Source organism: Agelaius phoeniceus, chromosome 7 (genome assembly GCF_051311805.1).
Source record: "Agelaius phoeniceus isolate bAgePho1 chromosome 7, bAgePho1.hap1, whole genome shotgun sequence".
NCBI lineage: Eukaryota > Metazoa > Chordata > Aves > Passeriformes > Icteridae > Agelaius > Agelaius phoeniceus.
In genome coordinates this window covers 39,485,385-39,502,005 of record NC_135271.1, presented here as the reverse complement: position 1 = coordinate 39,502,005, position 16,621 = coordinate 39,485,385, and the positions used below count along the sequence as shown (strand labels likewise).

General features: G+C 46.5%; 1 protein-coding gene across 1 annotated transcript in view; it reads left to right on the top strand.

Moving 5' to 3' along the window:
- Positions 1 to 481: 481 nt before the first annotated feature.
- CLASP1 (cytoplasmic linker associated protein 1) overlaps positions 482 to 16,621 on the top strand; it is a 170,847-nt gene continuing 154,707 nt past the window's right edge. Inside the window, exons 1-2 of the mRNA XM_077181637.1 lie at positions 482 to 640; positions 12,113 to 12,587. Of these exons, the coding sequence (XP_077037752.1) occupies positions 12,393 to 12,587 (195 nt within the window). The 5' untranslated portion in view covers positions 482 to 640; positions 12,113 to 12,392. The remainder of the gene's footprint in view (positions 641 to 12,112; positions 12,588 to 16,621) is intronic.

The following is a 16,621-nucleotide window of genomic DNA, read 5'->3' as shown; positions in this document are numbered from 1 at the left end:
CGTGCCCTGTGCTCTGGGCTGGCCCTGCCGGAGCAGGGAGGTTGGAGCGGGTGTCCCGCTGTGTCTGTCCGGGCTGCCGCACCCGGTGCTTCTGCGGCTCCTCCCAAGGGAAGGCAGCGCGCTCACGGACCCGCGGCAGCGCTGAGCCCTCACGCTCCGCGCGCAGCCTGCGGGGCTCCTCTCAAAGCGTTCCGGCCTGTCCCCGGTCGGAGCAGCAGCCGGGGGCACGGCAGTGGTTGGAGGCCGGCCAGCGGGGACGGGGCCGTGGCATTCCCGGGAACGCGAGTAGCATTCCCAGGAATACGAGTGGCATTCCCAGGCACACGCGTGTCCGCGCTCCCGGCTCCCGGCGGGCGGGGTCGCCATGGCGACCGGGCGCGCGGTAACGGTCCCGACGCATGCGCACGGCGCGCGCTGACCTCACCGCGGTACCAGCGGCCGCAGGGCGGCGCCGCGCCGGCGCGCGGGGCGGGGCGGGGCGGGCGGCGCGTGCGCGCTGGGTCCCCCATTCTTCCCGTGGTCAGCGGGGCGCGCGCGCGGCCATGGAGCGGAGCGGGCGCCGCCGCCGCCGGCACTGAGGGAGGGAGACGCGAGAGGGAGAAGGGAGCGCGTCCGCCCGGCCCCCGCCCCCGCCCCGCAGGTACCGCCCGCGCCCGCACCGCGGGGGGGCCGCGGGGAGACGCGCGGCCGGGGGGCTTTGTGTGCGGTGCCGCCGCCGGGTGACCGCGGGGAGCGCGGTTCGGGGCGGGGCCGAGCCGTCCGCGGTACCGGCCGGGAGCAGCGCGGTGCCGGCTCTCGCAGCGGCGCGGCTCGGGAAGGGCAGGGGAGGGCGGTCCGGTGGGACCGGGGCTGCGGGGGCTGCCGGGGCCTGGCGCGGGGCCGCCCCTCGGCCCCCCGCCCTGGGGCCGCCGAGCACCGGCCGTGCGGGAGCGGCGGTGCCGGGGCCGCCTCAGAGCCGGGCTCCCGCTGGAACGGACGGCTCGGCGAACGGAGAGAGGTGCGGCCGCTCTGCCGGCGGCGCGGGGCTTCGCTAACGCTTGGGGCTGCTGCGCTCCCAGAGCATCGTGTGGGTTGGGTGGGTTCGGCCCTTGTGCTTGGCCCCTTTGTGCACGTGCCGTGCTCCGCTTCGTTCGTTTCTGGCAGCGTTTTTAATGGAAGTTGGGTCAGAACTGTGAGTTTGTGCGAAGAGCTGGGTTGGTCATTAGACAAATCCTGCAGAAATGCTTCAAGAGAGATAATAAGTCTGAGTAAATAATATGTAATTGTGCACGTTACAGGCCTGTGTGGGCTCTGCTTAAGGTATTTTTAATGTTATATGTCTAAAGATACTGGTGAGGAAGGGAAAGGCTCCCTCCTTCCCTAGTACCTGCACAGCTGCTTGAGAAGGATGTGGGAAACTGAGCTAGGATAACAACAGGCTCAGGGTTGTCTGGGAAGCGTGAGGTGGAGTAGCACAGAGGCTCCCCAGGTGTGTGGGTTGTTCTGACCAATAGATCTCTCTGCCCCATGTGGACTTAGTTCACAACTCAGTGTTCAGTAAAGGAGACTAGGGTTTAGTAAAGTAGTGTGTGCCAAGCCAGTGTTATTAGGTAGGGCAGGGTTGTGGTCTCCAGCCCAGCACTTGTGCCAGCATCAGAGACAAATGTCTTAGTCCAGTTTGCTGCTGAGCAGTGTAGCCCATTTCTCTGCGTCTTTTGGGCTGTTGCATCTCTGTTTACTGCTCCTCTTGATGCTCCCTGGGCACCTTTGAGGATAAATCATTGTCGCTTGACACCTGGAGACACAGATCCATCATTTATATCAGTAGTGCTTAGATAGTTCTTGGAAGGTTTTGGAAGTGCAAGTGTTTGCTTCCATGTGGGATTCTGAATTAGATTTAAGAGTTTTGCAGCTGGAGAAGGGATGTGTTTGCAAACTTGCAGTAGGAGTCAGCTTTCTCTTGAGTAAAGGACTGCACCCAAGTGCAGAGTGGAACTGCAGTGCTGTCATATTCAGGGTCTTCCTTGTCGTGGCAACACAGCTTGCTGTGGGGAGCAAGCCTTTGTGCTGCATTCCTGGGCTTGGCAAAGTCGAGCCTTTGCTTGTTTTCTCTGTTGAACCCTGTCAGTGGGACTGACGCCTGGAAGTTACCAGAGGGACAGAGCAATGACATGTCACCAGGGGTGATTCTCTCTGTATTTCATAGTCTCATTTGCCTAATTTTTTTTTAATTGTTGCCAACATAAATAGATTTTTTTCATACTGATGCCTGCAACATTCCTGTGAAGTCCTTAGAATTTGTCAAGCAGCTTCAAAGCTTTCTGTTTCAAGAGGAATAATGCCATGGCGTTATACACTTCAGCCTTGCTTCACTTAGCTGATAACAAGTGGTGTTAAAAGTGATAGAGCAGCAGATTTTGGAAGTGGAAATGTTTCTCTAGTTCATGTGATGTTCCCCAGAAGTACAGCTGAGGAGAGAGTGCCTGTGATTGAATGAGTTGGTCCTCCAGGCATCTTTGAAGTTCTGTAGGGAGCTTGAATCTGTGCTACAGCTTAGGTATTAAGAAAACCATATCTCTAAACAGCAAAAGTCAAACTGAAATGAAATTTCTGTTTCTGCCATATTAATCAATCCTTCTCTATCCATCAGGCAGTTTGGGTCAGGGCAGGTGGGTGTTAAGAGGATGAGAGTTGACAGCAAGTCTGGCCACTTCTGTAGTGATTTACAACATCACAGAGGAGGATGGGGGCAAGATGTCCTCTACAGAGGAGCCCCCAACAGCCTTTGTGTCAGGAGCAGGTCAGAAAATGTTTCAGGAGGCTGGACATGAAATGTTCAGAGGGATAAGTAGTCACCTTCCCTGCATGTACCTCACAATTTCAACATACACGTGGATTTCTGTGGGAGTAATGTGGCTTTGAAGCTTGTGGACTGCCATTACAGTTCCCTTCTGGCCTCAGATGACTTTGGATCAGGCTCATGTGTCACTGAGTGTCTCATTATCTCAGGCCTTGCCTAGACCAGGGCTGGAAATCTTGGTGGCGTGCCTGGATGGGGCTTGCTGCTGTTTGTGCCTCCTTGGCTGGCACTTGTAATTGAAGCTTCTCCTGGTTTGTGACAGCGCCAGCACACCTTGGAGCAGTGATTGCCAGTGCAGTGGAGAAAATGCTGGCAAGTATAGAAAGGTCTGTCACCCCAGCAAGTAAGATAGACTGTCCATGTCTATTAATTTATTCAGACTGTGACTTGAGCAAATTCTGAGCAGTCTGACTGTGAGGAAAGGGGTTTGTTTTCTTCCTTGATGAAGGTTGATGTGACAGTGATGTGCAGCTTTAGCTTTACCTTGCTGTTTGATGGTGTCCTCTTCATGTTGTGCTTTGCTCAGTTGTTCCATTTCCATCACACTGTACAGTGTTGAAGCTTGCATGATGTGTTTCTTTAGAGCTCATTCAGTGGTTTGGATCTTGGCCATTGGACCAACCTGTCACCAGTTCTCAAAGCTGTGTGAAAGCATGATGTGAGCTGTTTGTGAGCTTTGCACAGTGGCACACTGAGGAGCTGAGCACGTACATGTTCCTTGGCATTCTGCACTGGTGTCTGGCTCTGTCATACATGGGAGAGTTCACTTTCTCCTCTCTTGGGGAGCATTAGCACTCTTACACCTGGAAAAAAAGCCACACCACAAAACCCAAATTAACTGCATGGAGTTGTAACTGTTCAAGTTGTAGAAGGGCAGTAAATGGGTTTTGTTGAAGAGGTTGCAGGTGCTCCCCAAGAGATTTGATCTCAGTTCATGGTTAGTGTTTGAGTTTATCTGGCTTCCTGTCCTGCCCCTTAATCAAATCTCTGCATGTTTGGCTCTGCAAGAAAGGAGATGTCCATTCTGCATCCAGAAACAAGTATGCCAAGCAGGAGCCACAAAATTAATTATTAGGGAAGCGTCATCATCATTAGTTTATTGAGAGTGGGAAGATTTAAAAATCTTTAATTTATATCCACTGCCAGCAGGATAACAGACTAAACAGCCTAACCAGGCCAGTCCCTGATGCAGTGTTTCAGTATTTCAGGCTTAGTCTGTGGCCCTTTCTCCACATTTTGCGTGTAGATACTTCAGATTCCAAGATACTTCAGAAAGCCAAATTGAACCAACAGTAATTTGCTGAGGCAGAGATCTGATCAAAATGAAGTCAAATTTTGACAGGTGTTTCAAAGTGCTGCTGAGTAGAAGAGAGGGACTGCAGGTGTGTCTCTGCTTGTTATATGCAGGTGGTTTCGTAGGCCAGAAGTTCCTTAACTGTTACTAGGGCTCAGCCCAATTCATGGTACTGTCATAAAACCTCCTTCTGCTCCTCCATGTCCTTTGTTTCCTCCACCCAGTGTTTTATATACCTTTAAGTGTCATGGTGGCTTTCTGCACTCCCCTGCAGTCTGTGCTGAGGGATTTCTTTGGCATCCACTTCAGTGCAGTTGCAAGTGCCAGGCTGAGTGAGATCTGCTTATGCCTGAGTGTGGAGGGTAACTCTCCTTCCCTGCCTGGAGCTGAACTGATGCTGGGTGCTGCCTTCTACACCCCCCAGCCTGTCAATAGTTGTGATCCTGCTGCTGCTGAGTTCTCCTCTCTTTGGCCAGGAGTTTCCATGGCAGCCCTGGAGAGCAGGGGTAGGCAAAGACCCCTGTTTTGCCATGCAGAAAACTTGTGCTTAGAATCATGGAAGAGAGATGGGTATTAGCTGGGAAGCCTGAAAGGAGACCAAGCAAATAACCTTTTTCTGAAACTGTTGACTTGCAAATTGCTGCTGTTGCACCCCACAGCCAGTGTCCCTTGAGGGCTTGCACCCAAGGTTTGATCTTCTGTATTATTTTCCTGTTCCAGCCTGTCATTTTACTATAAGCACTTGTCTCTCAAGTACTTCCTTCCGAGGTAGCTCTGGCTTGGTCTTCCACACAAAAACTGACTTCTGTGTCACTAGCCAGTTATATATCAATAGGAATAGCAACATCCTGGACAACTGGAGTAAGAAATTTATATCAAAGCACTGCTCTCTTTGAAATTCAGTTATGTGGATCTTATGTGATGAATTGGTTTTTTCTTTTCCCAAGGTGTTATCTCACCCTCAGTTACCACTGCCACTGGAGACTTACTTTAGAGTGACTCTGGGAAAGGCACTGAATTCCTACCCTGTACCTGCCTGTAAAATAGGAAGGTGATATTATACTACTGTTTTCTTCAAGTGATGTACACAAAGTAGATGCTTTCCATCTTCAGGATTGCATAAATTAGTAATCTTAGCCTGAGAGACATAATAATTCACAACGCAAAGAAAAATTTCAAGATTCAGATGTTCTGTGAAGCCACTTGTCATGCCAGCAAACTGCAAGTGATGATGGGTCACTGCTCTAATTCTCACTAGTGTTCTATTTCCAAACCTTGCTAAGCATTTTGCCCACAAGGCTACAGATGAAAGTCTATTCTTCCTTCGTTTTTTCCAGATGATCCGATATTAGTGCTGGATTGTGGAGGAGAGGGTTAGGATGTGACTGGAAAATTTTGTCCTGCTCTCCTAGGTGCTGTAGAAAGGGGGCTGATGACACCTCCATTCTTCTGGGCTGCCAGACAGCCCCCTGGAGGGAACCTTGTGCACCCTTGGCTGGATCACCTTGCAGAGCCAGGCTGGAAGTCGTAGAGCCAGTGCTGGATGGTTTGTGTGCCAGGGTCCCACAGTGTCAGAGCTGCAGGCTCTGAGGTAAGGTTAGATCTCTAGAGTAAGGGACAAGGAGGATATTTTCATACATGTAAACTCAAAACTTGAGAACTATTCACAGAATTAAGTGCCATGATGATAGTCCCCCGTGTCATGATGATAGTCCCCCTACCACTGGTCCCACAGGCACCTAGGAAGTTGCTTGCAGTAAATTTCCTTGGAACCATGAACTGAGATGTCTGCAAGAGGGAGTCTATGGAGAGCAGCTCCTGCCATTATAGGATTTTGAGCTGTGTCTTGGCACTTGAACTGTTAAAAAGGAAGGAGACCTTGAAAGCTCATTCTAGACTTGTCCTTGTCTCAGACAAAGTTAAAACCAAACTAATTTCAGAGAGGGGTTGTATTAGGAAAACAAGATGTTAAAGCTCATCTCATTTTCTACCCCACTCTGGAAGGGTTACTCCCAGTCTGCAAAGTGGTTTCATTAGTGTAGGGTATTGGAGTCACATTGAGGTGACCTGTGCGTTGTCTTGATTTGCTGCAGCTTCATTACTGAGGAGATTTTTTTGAAGATTGTTGCATTGCTGAAATTGGTAGCTCTGTGTGAGGTGTTCAGTTACCCAGGCAGCAATGTAAACCCTTAGTGGAGGCATAAGAATTTCTGTTATCTGAAGCTTATCTCTCATTTTACCCAGGCTAGGTAATGCAACTTTCACAGCCAGCATCTGGCCTGGAAGGCCATGGTTAACTTAAGCCCTGGAAATCTTTCAGCTGTTTTCATTCTAGAAATCTGCTTCAGTTTTCCTGATGGCAGTGGAGTTGTGCCCTGCTGCAGGTTGGTTACTGTCTGTCATTTTGAAGATGAGCCCCTTAGCAGACTCCAGGTAAGTTTGAAGACCAGCCAGTATTTAGCAGAGTCCTAGCAAGCCTTCAGCCAGTCCTGGCTCTTCTAAGGATGGACTGCCTGCAGCAGTAGCGTTTTACACTGCTTTAGTGCAGCTGGTGCTGTGGGAAGACAAAGAAACCCTCCTCTGAAGACCTTCCTGAAAAGAAACTGCATCCATCTAGGCAGTGCTTTCCTTCTCAGCGATGTTGGACTGAAGTGGTGGCCTTGGCACTGTCTGAGGACAGTTAAAAGTTACTGGATGGGGCGTGGAAGGAGTGCATCAAGTGCCACCAGAGACACTTGGTACAGGGAGATAAGCACGGGGCAGTCCCACCAGCTAATTAGAAAAGCATGAGTTGTCAGTCTGGAGATCTAAGATGCCATCTTTGGATTAGGGGGAGGCTCAAGTACAGGGCAGCACTAATTACTGATTTAAAACAATCCCAGTGATTGTGTAATATTCCCTGTCACTAAAGAAACATTATTACCTTCTTATGGATACAGGTGAACAATGGGGAGAGCCCATCTGTCAGTTGCTTGGTGGGTGTTTCCTACAAACTCCCTTTGCCTCCAGAAAAATGTTGCTTTCTTCTTCAAGTAGGACACTTGATGTGGTACTTGCCACCTCCTTGGCTCAGACTTTGAACGAGTAGGGGCACTTTGAGCTGCTTTGTTCACGGCTGCTTGCACACCCGAGGGAAGAGCAGGTTTGATTGCATGCTTGGTGATTGTAATACTCTGTAGAGGCCTGACACCAGTCCCCCCTGGGGAGGGTATAGCTGTACTGGTGGAAGCAAAAATAGAGAAGTGGACAGAGGGCTGAGAACTTCCACCCTGCAGAGCTGCAATTTGACACTGCCTTGCTGATGAGATATCCACTTAGTCTTTGCAGCACATGGTTTCCACATGCTGTTCTAAGTGCTCTGAATTTCTTGCCCAAGGGGGCTTGGCTGGCAAAACAAGTTAGTTATGTGTTCACACTGCCCACCTTGCAGAAGTGGTGAACTGCTGCAGGTTGGATGCTTGGTTGCTTTTACATTTGAAAAAATTGCTTCATTTGGCTAGGGTGGAGATCTCCTGAAGGATCAGAGTTCAGTTGTTGACAGAGGTCTGTTGAAGATACCTTAAACTAATTTTAAACTGAAGTGACTGTGCAATTAGGTCCTGAGACTTGTGAAGAAGGAGACTTGTTGGTACTGTTGTGTTGCTGTGTTATTTCTACAGATGTTGGGCTGCACCTAACCATGTACACAAAAAAAAAGGCACCAAAGGAGTGTGGTCATGTTTACAAGTTGGTTACAAATTAGTCTCACTGGCTGGAAGTTGAGAGAGACCTTCAGGAAGATGACTGGTTATTGAGTGGTGCTGGCTCTTGCCTCTAGTGATTGTGAGTGGCAACAAGAGGCTTGTCTCTGCATGCATGTGGCTGGAGCAGTTGTGTTGGAACAGTTGGCTGGGGAAGTCATGGACTGCATTGACTTTTTGGCAAATGAAGATGACAGTGAAACATGACAAAGGTGATAACCTGATGTCTAGAGCAGAAGAGAGTGGAATATCATTTTTAAAGTCAAATAGTTATATTGGAAGAACTCCCAAGGGTAGGCAGGACACCAAGAGAGTAATAGTGCATTTCTTTGTGCTTGAGGTTCCCTTCCTTGCAAGAGGAAGAAGATTCAAAATTTCATGTGAAGTTATCCTAAGATCAAATCTTACTTGAGAATTGCAAATCATGCACTTTCACTTAGTCTGAGGTCAGTGGTGTTCTCCTAAGTGCTGAAAAAAATTCATTGTCTTGGGTACCCAGTTTAATATTGCCACAGGATCTTAGGTAACAAGTATTTCTTTATTACTCTTTGGATTAATTTATTCAATGTGTTGAGCCAGTTGCTTTACTGTGAATTGTATCAGCTTTTGCTGTTATGATGGTAGTATCTAAGCTGAGTAACTTTGGGCTTTTTGATCTTTGTCAGCTTTCCCCTTTAAATTCATCATTTTGAGCTCCAAGGTGGCATTAAACATAAACCTTGGTATAGTGGCTTTCTGCTGGATAGCTGTTGATGGAGAATTTGGGTGTTGTGAAGCACATAGTTTTGATGGCTGATTAGTGAAACAAAGAACTTTTTTTCAATGACAGAATTGGGGTAGCTTTTTCTCTTGGATTATTTTGTCTACGTGTTGAGCCTAGCCTGTCTCTTTGAGGTCAGACTACAGGGCTTGGGAGGATTGGAGAAAACCCTTGCTCTGAAGCTTATACTGGCAACCCTTCTCAAAACTTGGGGGAGCTCCAAACATAGGACCTGTGCCACTGAGTTATTAATTTTGAGTTCTGCATGACTGTTCTTCTGTGGGAAGAGGTTGTACTCAACATCCCTGTCCAAAGTTGTTTATGTCTTGTAATGTTGGCTACCCAAAAAGTCCGGGAGTGGACCTCTGGGGCTGAGAATTGTGGCTTGGTGGTTTTCAAAACTTATGTGGGGAGCACCTGCCCAGATGATTGCAGACTTGATGGGATGCAGCAGCCATTTGCTTCATTGTCTGGCAGGTTAGGTTTTTTGTCAGTGTGGGTCTTGTTTTTCTCAGGTGGTGTTTTTTCCACTTCCTCCTTTTGGGAAGAGGGGAGACAACAGACTTCCTAACATGTGTAGGATAGCTTTTTTTTTTTAGAAAAGTGCTACTTAAACATCTGTTAGTTGGTAGATGCAAGCCACATTGAGCTTTTCCTCTTGGTTTCCTATTACTGTTTTCCCCAGGGTTCAAAGATATTTCTGGCTCTTCTTCCCCATATGCATTTGATAGTAGTGCCATAATGTATAGTGGATCTTCTTTAGACTGCAGTCCTCAAGGTTGTGACACAAATTTGTTCTTCTGTAGTGCAAGATTTTTGTAGACAAGATTTTTGTCCTATGCCTTCCTTCTTGTGTTTAATAAGCAAGGAAAGTGGAGAGAAATTTATTTACATTTGTTTGCTTTAAAGATTGTTTCTGTGCTTATAAGTCTCTGTAGGCAGAGACTTATAAACTCTTTAATGAAAACCACATAGAAGGCCGACCTGGAACTTTGAATGCTCATTTCTCATGGCAGAATGACCAGCTAATTGTTACTGGACGTGTTGGGATGTGCCTCTGTGTGATGTTAATAAAAAATGGCTATTTTGTGGCAACTAGCACTCATTCACACCCTTCTGTAATCTGAATTTTCAAGTTTAAGCAAGTTCTAAATTTCCATTTTAAAAGCATTTAGACTTTCTTCCCTATGTATCCAGTTTTAGCAGAAGAGTCCCCTTTTGAACATGAGTGCAGCTTCTGGAGTCCAGTTCCCTGTTGCTTCTCCAGTAGCTCCATGCTGGAGAGGTGTCCAGTGAAATGCTTCCCTACTATGTAACAATCCATCCCCTGGATATTTAGATGCTGCTGTGTGTAAGACTGTCTCCCTTAAGTGGAGTGTCTGCAGCAAGGAGCAAGACCAGCCTGTGCTAGAGGGCAGGGCAGGGGCCAGTATTCAAAGCTGCAGACAGGAGACCTGAATGAAAGCATCTGCTGTGCCTGTACGATTGTGGAAGTGGCTCTGGTTTTGTGCCTCTGCTGCCATGGGAGTGAGTGCCATGTCATGAACCACTTTTGGTTGAGGATGGGAAAGCTCAGAGTGCTTCTTTCAGATTTGATGGTGAGTGACCAAGTGAGAAACTGTAGCATCAGTAGAAACTGCAGTACAAAAGTCAATGCTTCCTTCTAGTTTGGAACTTTCTTTTAGAAGAAAAAAGGTGTTAAGAGTACTGATTGGAGGGGTTTTTGACTGTCTTAGAATTTAAAATCAAAGCCCTCCTGAGGTGACTTGAAACAAAATGGTGGGAATTCTGTGTGTCCTTGAGATGGTTTAGATTGGGGTAGGGGTCACAAGCAGTAATCTGGCACAGCACTAACTCAAAGCTTGAGGTGCTGTGTGTGCAGTAGCAGCCAAGGCTTCCTTGCTGCTCTGGGGATGAGGTTTTGCTGACAAGGAGGGAGCTTAGTGTACAAATATACAATCCCTTCTGGCTGAGGGTAGGATTTGCCTGGCAGTTGGTTGAGGTGAGTCCATTGGTTTACTAAACCAGTTTTGATGCCCATCAGCCAGTAGGGATTTGAACTGCCTGGAATGGAGGGATCTGCACTCTGGTGACTCCTGCACAACCAGTGTGGGAAGCTGGGACATGTGTGGCAATGCTTGTAGGGTTAGGGGAGCTTAGGCCCTCAGAGCTGAGTCTAGATGCTGTGCTTGGTGGTGCTAAGATGTGGCCAGGGAAGATGGGGTGAGGTAATGAACTGAATAGCCTGCTGTGCAAAGGGTGCTTTTCTTTCCAGGCTGGGGTTCTTGTGTTCATCTCATCTGCTGTCAGGTCCATTTTGCCTTATTAAGACCTTATTTGCTCAAACAGAAGGTATTTATTTGCTGCCCCTGTGCTTCCAATTAGCAAACTTGTGCCTCCTTCCATCTTCCTTCCAGTTGTTTATTGAAGCAGGTGTCCGCTGCACAACCTCTTCCCTTACTCTGAGCTTGACCTGCTTTCCTCATGTTGGTGGAAAAGTAGGGCAGATTTCTAGCTTTGGGTATTATTAGCCAGGAAACAAAGAGACACCCTGGGTTTTTATCACCCACTTCCTGAAAGGGCTAACCTGTGATGAGGGAGTGCTTCAGGAAGCACTGTGGTGATGCCAGGAACCCTGGTCTGTGGGAAGGTGGAGGACAGGCCCTTAAGTCTGGTCCCTGGCTGCCTGGAGGGATTAATTTGGCTGCAGATGGAGGGACAAAAAGAATCACTAATGAAGCGGACAAGAGAGTTCCTGGAGTTCAAGAACATAAACAGAGCCCAAACATACAGTAATTTTTTCTTTTCATAAGCCAAATGCTTCTGAGGTGATGCTGTGCCTCAGAGTGGCAGCAAAGTTCGGCCTGACCCTTCCTTGTGTGTGGCCTTGGCTGTCAGAACTGCATTTAGAGTGTGCCAGTGAGTGCTGTTTCCTGGACATGTGTAGTTGGGATGTAACAGAATTCAGCCTGGAAACAGCCTTGAGCACCTTGGTTTTTGAAAACTGATCATTGTACATTCCTGGAGCCCCGTGTTAGTGCTTTATCTTGCTGACCAGCTGATGACATTGATTGCTGAAGGCCAACAGTCAAAACAGGATCCAGACCTCTTCCTGCTTTCACTTAAAGTAGATAGGTTTTCCTGGCAACCTGCTTAAGGATTTTGTCTCCACCTTTTCGGGTGAATGATGGCAGTTGCAATAATACTGATTATTAATCAGCTGTTACTTTAAGCCACAAATTTACTGTCTGTCACTAAAACTTGCAGGGAACTGATGGATAACTGCTATTGTAAAGAATAAGGTTTTTGTCCTGACCTACCTTGTTTGATTCCTTAAAATAGACCAGTGCTGCTCGTATCTGCCTTCCACAGCTTCACAGCTGTATGTGAATAACCTATTTTGTGACATGCTTTCAATCTTTTTTTTTTCCTCCAGTCTTAATTTAACCTATAATACTGTTCTTTTTCATTTCTTCCAGAATGGACTGCTGAATTGGGATTTATTGCAGACTCAACTGTACAGCGCTGCTCATTGCTTCATCTATTACCAGTTATTTAAATTGGACTTTTAATATCCTGCCAGCTGCTGTCCACACACACATGGTGCATTGTTGCCATTCTCAGAATTGCATCTTTGAAACCCAGGCCCTCAGTAACCTTCACAGAAGAAAGAGGCGACCTCCTGCGTACATTTGTAGAGGGAGTTTTTGGCCCTGCTGCCCTCTGGCTTTCTGGCTGCTGCTGTATTTCTGAGACACTATGGAGCCCAGTATGGAGTACTGCTTAGCGCAGGTGCTGCAGAAGGATGTTGGAAAAAGACTTCAGGTTGGCCAGGAATTGATAGATTATTTCTCAGATAAACAGAAGTCAGCTGATCTTGAACATGATCAGACTATGCTGGATAAAATGGTTGATGGACTGGCCACTTCTTGGGTAAATTCCAGCAATTATAAGGTAAGACTTTGTCTTGTGGAATGTGGTTACTGTCAGGAGTGTCGATGTCAAATGCTACTTGATCTAAATGAAAGCTGTATAGTAGACATTCTATGATACTGTTCTGTAAGGTGGTAATTATACTGAATCAGTGATTGTTGTTCCGTATTTTGGTAGTTGATAGCTGCTATGATATCGAGGACTCAAGGCAGTAGGAATTCAGTGAATGGTGTTTTAAGCACAAGTGGATTTACATTTGGTGTTCATAGTTTGTGATATCCTGGTTTCTTTGTGTACTTTGTTTGCTGGTGCCATGCTTTGGCCATCCCAATAGTTTAGCAGTGTTCATGATTTCCTGCCATACTAAAAGGTTTATCAAACTGAAAAGAGCATATATGAACTGCATTTGTTTTCACTGTTATTAAATCTTGCTAGACTTTTGCTGTTTTCTGTGGGCAACATAGTAGATGAACTGTACTTGGCTCAAGAAAGATAATGTGTGTATGTGCCTTCTGTTGGATTTGATAATGTTGAGATGAGTTGGTAGGACATGGAACTCCACTGCCTTGTTATACCTGCCATGAAACTTCATTTCCCTTCAGATTTAATGAGCAAGTCCTACCACACCCAGGTGCTGTGGGAGTGGGGAGGGATTCTCAGCTGTGACTTGGAAAACTCTTGTCCTGGTCTGTTCATGAGGCCCTCTGAAAAGTCTAATGAAGTACTGAAGCTAATGTGTGGGATGTAATAATGTTCCTTTTTGATAAGTGGTGGGGAATCTCAGAGTGAAAGTTCCTACAGAGCTGGGCCTAAAGATGGGGGTTGTACTGGAGTTCACACCTGTAGAAGTGAAGGAGGGACAGGCTGTGTAAGTTGTAAGTGCTCTGGAGCTCAGCATACTCAATTTAAATTATTTTTAATACAAGTTTTGATTGGGAGGTGGTTGTGACATTGCAGAGTGTTCTGCACAACTGCATTTCTTTCTTTTCATTTTTGTCAACAAGCAGCTGTTGTAGAAGCTGTTTGGCATGTATGGGAAAAAAACCTCAAATGCTAAAAACACTATCACCAAACCACCAAAGCTAATATGGTCTCAATAGAGAATCTATTCTGGTGGAACACATAAAGAAATATTTAGCTTGCTGTTGTGAACAAGCAGTGTACATATAATTTTCTGAGAGTATTATATATTCTTACTGCCCCTTTTCTTGCTAACTGGTTTTCTCTTATAAACTTCCATGATTCTCAATGGAACAGTAACCCAAGCACAGTAAAATTGAAATTATTACAGAATGTTGCATGGATTTCATGAAGTGATGTAGATCATGGAGCTGTGCAGTGCTTTGCAATCCCAGTATTGCACTTAGTTTGCAGAATTTCTATTCAGATAACTTGCTCTCTTCTCAATCTTTTGTCTGTTGAACTACATGCTTATAATGATCTCTGTGGTATTCATTTTCCAGTAACAAACTGATGGCACTTCTGTACTGTAGTGACTCTGTTCCAGAACTCATGCTGCTGAGCTGGCTGTTCATTAATGTGTGTGTTCTATAGATAGCATTTGCTGTGATTAATAAGTTCTAGTAAGCATAACAGAGACATGTCTCAGATGTCTGGAGGGTGTTTTCTCAGTGAATGAGTACAGTAGGAGATGTGAAGCCTTTGAGTGGGGCAAGCTGGCTATGTGAAGGTCAGTGGTGTGGTGAAGTCTGCCTCAGGATCCAGCCAAGGCTTAGTGCCCCTCTAATGCCAGTCTCCTCCTTCTGTTTTAATGCCTGCATCTGCATTATTGTTGCCTTTTTCCCTGACTGCTTGTGGGGTAGGGGTTCAGAAGCTCAGCTTTGTCTGGTGTGAGAGCACAGGGGAGCTGGTGCCATCTGATCCAGTTCATGGATTAGTGTGTCAACTTTAGGAGTGAAAGGCTAAGCATCACAGCCATCTGGAGAGCTGAACTGCAGTGGTGTGCTCACAGTGGAAGAAGCTGAGTATTTGTAGTCTGTTTCTCTTCTCACCTCAGTCACTTCGCTTGAAAAAGTATCAGTTTAAAACAAAGATTGAGATCATCTGCATGATTTGAACTTTCCTAGCACTTCACCAATAAAGTGTGTGTTCTCAGAATAAGACTGAGTATGGATAACAAGAGCCATTATTCTGGACAGCATCCAGTGGATTCATGGCTCCTGCCTGTCTAGGACTCCTCTAACTGAACACTTGTGCTTATATGTTATCACCAAGGAAACAGCAGTGGACCAGAGAAGAGGCATCTCTAAGGCAAACCAGTTTAGTTTGGGTTAAAAGGAGCTTGAACTGGTGATGAAATTGCATCTTTACAGGAAGGGCTCAAGCTATCTCCCTCACTGGCATGCCATCTGATCTGTGTATGTCATGACCCTCGTTGACCTTTTTAGGCTTTGTTGGTTTTCTGTACATTGTTTCTATTTTTTCATGACACTTCTTTGTGAAGTCCTTGACCTCAGCACCAGGACTGCAGATAATGGAGTCTTTATTTTCAAGATATTCAGGAAAAAAAAGAACGATGGGGGGCAGATATGTTTTTCTTTGGTTGGTGCTGTCTCAAGTCTGTTGAAAACAGCATGTGTAAAATATAGTGAGGCCTAGCATACTTCTGATAGCATTCAGTACTCTAAAACTCCTTAACAAATCATCTTGTGACCTGATCACTGGTCCCTGCTTTGTAACAGACAGATGCCTGAGGTGCAGAAGGCACCTGGATAGTTCAGGATGCTTTTCAAGTCAAGGAAACATAAAGGTGATTGTATGAAACAAGGCACTGAAGTCCAGTGCAAAGCCATTTGCATGTTTATGCTTGCTTGAACTGCACCCAACAGCCATTGCAGGCTTGAGTTTTCTCAGCAGCACTTACAGGTGTGTAGAAGACATAAGAATGGTGCAGAGTGATAAGATGAATTCTCCTTGAGAGCTCTTACTCCTCTTTGGAGCACAGTTGCTTATAGCAGAGAGCCTGTGTTTGTGTGAGCACTAGGAGTTGTGGATTACACCAGTGAGGCTGAGCTGGGGAAGGTATTGCAGGATGCTTTAGGCCAAAGAGGAATTCTGCCTCTGGTCTGTTTCTTCATTTGTGCTTTGTTTGCTTGGTCTGTGCTGTTTCAGGATGGTGGCTCTGCTTGACTCCTTTTCTTCCCCTGCTAAGCATAAAAGAGAGTTATTTTGCTGAGCTTTCAATCTCTGAACAATAACCAAGGCCTGCACAGAGCTGTCTGTCTTAAAACATGAGGCAAAACAGCACAGCAGTGTCAGAGGCTTCAGCATGTCCTCTCAGGTTCCACAATGCTATGGCAAGGGGAGAGAGCTGAAATGTCAGTAATCCCCTGGTGAGCCATCTCCCTTGGAGCTGCTTCTGCAGCATTTAGTAATAGGCATGTTAAGTGTGCAGGATCTCCTGGCTCATCTGTGCCTGATGAGCCTTTCTCAGTACCCAAACCATGATGTAAATTAAGGTGTAAGGTAACATGTCCAGGATGTTAAAGTAGTTTTCCACCAGGATGCTATTCTGAGAGGTGAGCTGAGAGTGTTTGGCACTGTGACTTCTCTTACCTGGTTCTCCTCAGCAGTGTTGGGAGATGAGGTCTCTTGCACCTTTTTCCCTGGGATGTGTTGCCTGTACTGGTGGAGTTGAGGTTTCCAGTGGAAATAGCTCTTATTTTTGTAGGGTTTTTTAGACAAACATCTAAGAGGGAAATTTATGGTGACAGAGCCTTCAAGCAGGTTAGGGTCCAACATAATGAAGAGAGATTTTATTCAGTGTTTTCACTTGTTGCAGAGTGATAGGAGAGGCCAGCTTGAAGGGAAACTGGATGGAGGTTTGCAGTAAGGAATTGGATGCAGCTTTGTATTTTTTTCATGCACTTTCACAAGTAGTGATTTTTTGGCACTGCACTGCTCTCATTGGACAGGGTTTGCTTTCCTAGGAGAGTATCTCACCTTGCATGGAATGGTCCCCTTGTCCCAGGGCAGCCAGGTCTGTGTGAGGCCCAGCAGCAGTAGGACTGGACTGGGTTTTGCCTCTGAGAGGC